The sequence below is a fragment of the Procambarus clarkii genome, chromosome 10, assembly GCF_040958095.1.
Source record: "Procambarus clarkii isolate CNS0578487 chromosome 10, FALCON_Pclarkii_2.0, whole genome shotgun sequence".
In the NCBI taxonomy this organism is placed as follows: domain Eukaryota; kingdom Metazoa; phylum Arthropoda; class Malacostraca; order Decapoda; family Cambaridae; genus Procambarus; species Procambarus clarkii.
The window spans coordinates 11,134,967-11,141,522 of record NC_091159.1 but is presented as its reverse complement, the minus strand read 5'-3'; the positions used below and the strand labels follow the sequence as shown (position 1 = coordinate 11,141,522).

At 55.6% G+C, this 6,556-nt stretch overlaps 1 protein-coding gene across 1 annotated transcript; it reads right to left on the bottom strand.

Annotated features, from left to right (window-relative positions):
• Positions 1 to 2,468: 2,468 nt before the first annotated feature.
• Positions 2,469 to 5,447, bottom strand: LOC138363134 (mucin-3A-like). The gene has a single exon (XM_069322124.1). It carries the CDS (start codon positions 5,445 to 5,447, stop codon positions 2,469 to 2,471), a length of 2,979 nt encoding a protein of 992 aa, XP_069178225.1.
• Positions 5,448 to 6,556: the final 1,109 nt, after the last annotated feature.

Sequence of the window (6,556 nt, the reverse complement as noted above, 5' to 3'; positions counted from 1 at the left end):
CTGCTCCTTGCTGCTACCATTATTTTTGTTTTATCCTTATATTATTCAAGAGCGAGCTGCCGTGCGGCGCTATCGCTTGGTATGCATTGTCCTGCTTAGTTCATCAAATTTACTGGTGCCTTGATTGGATCGGAGGTCGGACACTGCCCATGAGTGTTTATGGCCTCGCGAAAATGGCTCCCAAGAAATTGGTTTCTCGGGAGGAGAGGGCTAAGCTACCTACCCCCCCCCCCCCTCGTCTTAATCCGCACAGCAGGGACGCTCCCAACCCAGTCATGGATAAGGCAGGACGCAGTGGGGGGGGGGGGGGTCTGGGGCGTGTGCTACCACCGCCCTGGAACTGAATTGTGGTCTCTGGTCCCTGGTTCGAATCCTTCATGGACGGTCTAGCCTCCTGGAGGAATTGTAGGATTAGGGAAATGTAAGTATGGCAGTGTGAGGGGTCTAGATAGAGACTGCATGGCTATGTAGAGGCCTTTACGGGCTCACCATAGCCCGTGCTACTTGGAACTTTTTGTTCCAAGTAGCGAATCTTAAACAACAACAAAAGCAGAAGCCTTGCCACCCTCACATATAATATGGTGGAGGTTGTGTTGGGGTGTAACTTGGGACATACTTGAAGAGGGCCTCGGAAGTTGTTCTACTCCCCGAGCCCGGCTTGAGGCCAAGGTCGACCTGGTGTTTGGGAGATCATCAGACGCCGTCTCTCATTTCTCTATAATTATCCCGTGTACAACATTCAGCTGTTGCACCTCCACGACATTTTTCCCGTTGTCGCTAGTCTTCAACTCTTACCTGCAGCAGGGACATCCACACGGTCACATTTACTCGTGAATTTCTTTGACATTCTTGCTTTTGGTTCTTTCGCTCCATGCTGAGTAACCCGTTCTCCCTCGCTAGCCTCCTTAAGAGCCACTGACGGCGGCAACCCGGCATGCCTCCACACTCCCGGTCTCAACGTACAATAATGGCCACTTTACACGGAAAGTGCCCTGATAACCGACTTAACTGGCGCACGCTTCGCAAGTGTAACCCGCCAGTTTCTGCAGCGTGAGGTACAGAGGGTCGAGGGCGGGTGATTGGCTCCGTTACGAAGAGGGAAAGAGTTCGGGGACTCGGGATTAAACTCGGTGAAAGAACGGTGATAAAGATAGACTTGAATGGAATGCTGTGATGGTAAGGAGAACTGTCCATCCATTATCAGGAACAACAGCTTGTGGAGCGTTAAGTGAGCACTTTTAAAACCTGTGGAGAGCCTTTAAGTGTATCTCTTGGCCAGTCGTGAAGGGTCCTAAGTAAGGCCTCGTGGACGCTTGTGGAGCGTCGCCAACAATGATTCTTGGCCAGTTGTGGATGGTCTTCAGCAAATATTCTTGCACAGCCCCTGCAGATACAAGGCAGGTTGTCGTTGGTACAGTCATACAAGTTCCTTCCTGGCCAGTTGTTGATGGTCGTCGCAAGAGAAGACTATTGCACAAGTGGATGATTATCCCCAGGTTAAATTTGGGCAAGGGGTAATGAGCCCTAGATCATTCTCTTGTCAGCTTTAGCTTTTGAGGAGGAAAAAAACCTTGGGTGTTGATATTTAAAGACCGGTTGTGTCGGTGTGGTAAGGTTAAGGAGTGTGAGTGTGGCCCTTGAGGAGAAGGTAGAGGCGAGTGGGTGGTGTGGGGGTCATAAAGACAAGAACAGGATGGGTAGAGAGGTCACCTACTCTTTGAGGAGTAGAGTAGGTGGTCAAGGGCCTTGATAATACCTTGGGACACCAGAGTGTTTACGGAAGTGTGGCGATTTCTTGTTGCGGTCCCACGCCTTCTTCCTGATGCATCATTATCTCTTGCTGCACCACCACCACTACTACCTCCTGCTGCACCACCACCACCACTACCTCTTGCTGCACCACCACCACCACTACCTCTTGCTGCACCACCACCACCACCACCACTACCTCCTGCTGCACCACCACCACCACTACCTCCTGCTGCACCACCACCACCACTACCTCCTGCTGCACCATCACCACCACCACTACCTCCTGCTGCACCACCACCACCACTACCCACTATTCCCACAAAGCCACTCGCCCGTTTATGAACCAGCTCGTTTCCTGGGCAGCGATTAACGACGTGGTCTGGCCGCCTGACGGAGGCAAGCACCAACACTTGGCTCCTGTAACGCTGACGATTTGCGTTATTTGAGCGCCATTTTTTGTCATGATGACCACCATTCAGATTGTGTTCTTGGGGAAATACAGTTGATGTTGGGCCGTGGGTGTTACTGCATGATATCGCGGGTGTTACTGCAGGTGTTACTGCATGATATCTGTTGTGCATCTGTTGTAGCAGCTGCGACTCAAGCTTTTAATCTTTCACCTCGCGGTTATCTTCATGCATCAACCAAGCCGTTACCGTCACTGAAGATAAACACTTTATACAATTTATATGGAAATTACCTAAACACAATGAATTTTAATGGGAGTTTAGAGGTGTCTGACTGAACCAGGAGGAGGTTCTTGCGGCTAGTGACGCCATGTTGGGTGTGTTGGCCAGTGACGCCATGTTGGGTGTGTTGGCCAGTGACGCCATGTTGGGTGTGTTGGCCAGTGACGCCATGTTGGGTGTGTTGGCCAGTGACGCCATGTTGGGTGTGTTGGCCAGTGACGCCATGTTGGGTGTGTTGGCCAGTGACGCCATGTTGGGTGTGTTGGCCAGTGACGCCATGTTGGGTGTGTTGGCCAGCGACGCTATGTTGGGTGTGTTGGCCAGTGACGCCATGTTGGGTGTGTTGGCCAGTGACGCCATGTTGGGTGTGTTGGCCAGTGACGCCATGTTGGGTGTGTTGGCCAGTGACGCCATGTTGGGTGTGTTGGCCAGTGACGCCATGTTGGGTGTGTTGGCCAGTGGCGCCATGTTGGGTGTGTTGGCCAGCGACGCTATGTTGGGTGTGTTGGCCAGCGACGCTATGTTGGGTGTGTTGGCCAGTGACGCCATGTTGGGTGTGTTGGCCAGTGACGCCATGTTGGGTGTGTTGGCCAGTGACGCCATGTTGGGTGTGTTGGCCAGCGACGCTATGTTGGGTGTGTTGGCCAGTGACGCCATGTTGGGTGTGTTGGCCAGTGACGCCATGTTGGGTGTGTTGGCCAGTGACGCCATGTTGGGTGTGTTGGCCAGTGGCGCCATGTTGGGTGTGTTGGCCAGCGACGCTATGTTGGGTGTGTTGGCCAGTGACGCCATGTTGGGTGTGTTGGCCAGTGACGCCATGTTGGGTGTGTTGGCCAGTGACGCCATGTTGGGTGTGTTGGCCAGTGACGCCATGTTGGGTGTGTTGGCCAGTGGCGCCATGTTGGGTGTGTTGGCCAGTGGCGCCATGATGGGTGTGTTGGCCAGTGACGCCATGTTGGGTGTGTTGGCCAGTGACGCCATGTTGGGTGTGTTGGCCAGCGACGCTATGTTGGGTGTGTTGGCCAGTGACGCCATGTTGGGTGTGTTGGCCAGTGACGCCATGTTGGGTGTGTTGGCCAGTGACGCCATGTTGGGTGTGTTGGCCAGTGACGCCATGTTGGGTGTGTTGGCCAGCGACGCTATGTTGGGTGTATTGGCCAGCGACGCTATGTTGGGTGTGTTGGCCAGTGACGCCATGTTGGGTGTGTTGGCCAGTGACGCCATGTTGGGTGTGTTGGCCAGTGACGCCATGTTGGGTGTGTTGGCCAGCGACGCTATGTTGGGTGTGTTGGCCAGTGACGCCATGTTGGGTGTGTTGGCCAGCGACGCTATGTTGGGTGTGTTGGCCAGTGGCGCCATGTTGGGTGTGTTGGCCAGCAACGCTATGTTGGGTGTGTTGGCCAGTGGCGCCATGTTGGGTGTGTTGGCCAGCGACGCTATGTTGGGTGTGTTGGCCAGTGACGCTATGTTGGGTGTGTTGGCCAGCGTCGCTATGTTGGGTGTGTTGGCCAGTGGCGCCATGTTGGGTGTGTTGGCCAGTGACGCCATGTTGGGTGTGTTGGCCAGCGACGCTATGTTGGGTGTGTTGGCCAGTGACGCTATGTTGGGTGTGTTGGCCAGCGACGCTATGTTGGGTGTGTTGGCCAGTGGCGCCATGTTGGGTGTGTTGGCCAGCGACGCTATGTTGGGTGTGTTGGCCAGTGGCGCCATGTTGGGTGTGTTGGCCAGCGACGCTATGTTGGGTGTGTTGGCCAGTGACGCTATGTTGGGTGTGTTGGCCAGTGGCGCCATGTTGGGTGTGTTGGCCAGCGACGCCATGTTGGGTGTGTTGGCCAGTGACGCCATGTTGGGTGTGTTGGCCAGCGACGCTATGTTGGGTGTGTTGGCCAGTGGCGCCATGTTGGGTGTGTTGGCCAGCGACGCTATGTTGGGTGTGTTGGCCAGTGGCGCCATGTTGGGTGTGTTGGCCAGCGACGCTATGTTGGGTGTGTTGGCCAGTGACGCTATGTTGGGTGTGTTGGCCAGTGACGCCATGTTGGGTGTGTTGGCCAGTGACGCCATGTTGGGTGTGTTGGCCAGTGGCGCCATGTTGGGTGTGTTGGCCAGCGACGCTATGTTGGGTGTGTTGGCCAGTGACGCCATGTTGGGTGTGTTGGCCAGCGACGCTATGTTGGGTGTGTTGGCCAGTGGCGCCATGTTGGGTGTGTTGGCCAGCGACGCCATGTTGGGTGTGTTGGCCAGCGACGCTATGTTGGGTGTGTTGGCCAGCGACGCCATGTTGGGTGTGTTGGCCAGCGACGCCATGTTGGGTGTGTTGGCCAGCGACGCCATGTTGGGTGTGTTGGCCAGTGACGCCATGTTGGGTGTGTTGGCCAGCGACGCCATGTTGGGTGTGTTGGCCAGCGACGCCATGTTGGGTGTGTTGGCCAGCGACGCCATGTTGGGTGTGTTGGCCAGTGACGCCATGTTGGGTGTGTTGGCCAGTGACGCCATGTTGGGTGTGTTGGCCAGCGACGCCATGTTGGGTGTGTTGGCCAGCGACGCTATGTTGGGTGTGTTGGCCAGTGACGCCATGTTGGGTGTGTTGGCCAGCGACGCCATGTTGGGTGTGTTGGCCAGCGACGCCATGTTGGGTGTGTTGGCCAGCGACGCCATGTTGGGTGTGTTGGCCAGCGACGCCATGTTGGGTGTGTTGGCCAGCGACGCCATGTTGGGTGTGTTGGCCAGCGACGCCATGTTGGGTGTGTTGGCCAGTGACGCCATGTTGGGTGTGTTGGCCAGTGACGCCATGTTGGGTGTGTTGGCCAGCGACGCCATGTTGGGTGTGTTGGCCAGTGACGCCATGTTGGGTGTGTTGGCCAGTGACGCCATGTTGGGTGTGTTGGCCAGTGACGCCATGTTGGGTGTGTTGGCCAGTGACGCCATGTTGGGTGTGTTGGCCAGTGACGCTATGTTGGGTGTGTTGGCCAGTGACGCCATGTTGGGTGTGTTGGCCAGCGACGCCATGTTGGGTGTGATTGTCAGCCCCGCGGCCCAGGGGGAAGAGTTGTTCACGTGGATACTTCACATAAGGTATGTGTTCACACGGCTCTGGTGCCCCAATCACACGGGTCCGGTGCCCTAATCACACGGGTCTGGTGCCCCAATCACACGGGTCCGGTGCCCTAATCACACGGGTCTGGTGCCCTAATCACACGGGTCTGGTGCCCCAATCACACGGGTCCGGTGCCCTAATCACACGGGTCTGGTGCCCCAATCTCACGGGTCCGCTGCCCCAATCACAGACTGTGCGGAATAAGAGAGTAATTTTCCTTGTCAGGTATTTACAAGCTGAATTTACTGAACTAAAATCTAACACCTTCCATTCCAAGCTTTGAAATCTGAGTCTCTGCCTGGCTAACCCGACACTTTAACTACACCCGACACCTTAACCATGCAGTTTAAGATTACATTGATTAAACGAGAGAGAGAGAGAGAGAGAGAGAGAGAGAGAGAGAGAGAGAGTAGGAAGGAATGTTCTTAGCCTACAAGTATGCAAGAACTCTTAAACCTTGTCAAAATTAGTACAGGTGCAGCCTTGATGCAGGTACAAACACAGTAATTTGCTGGTGTAAGATTATGTGGTACGAGGCCTTTACGCTTAGCATGAGAGGGCTTTGTGGCTGGGTTGTGAAGAGCCTGGTTGTGGCAGGGGGGGCTGGGTTGTGAAGAGCCTGGTTGTGGCAGGGGGGCTGGGTTGTGAAGAGCCTGGTTGTGGCAGGGGGCTGGGTTGTGAAGAGCCTGGTTGTGGCAGGGGGGGCTAGGTTGTGAAGAGACTGGTTGTGGCAGGGGGCTGGGTTGTGAAGAGCCTGGTTGTGGCAGGGGGCTAGGTTGTGAAGAGCCTGGTTGTGGCAGGGGGGCTAGGTTGTGAAGAGCCTGGTTGTGGCAGAGGGGCTAGGTTGTGAAGAGCCTGGTTGTGGCAGGGGGGCTGGGTTGTGAAGAGCCTGGTTGTGGCAGGGGGGCTAGGTTGTGAAGAGCCTGGTTGTGGCAGGGGGGCTGGGTTTTGAAGAGCCTGGTTGTGGCAGGGGGCTGGGTTGTGAAGAGCCTGGTTGTGGCAGGGGGTTGGGTTGTGAAGA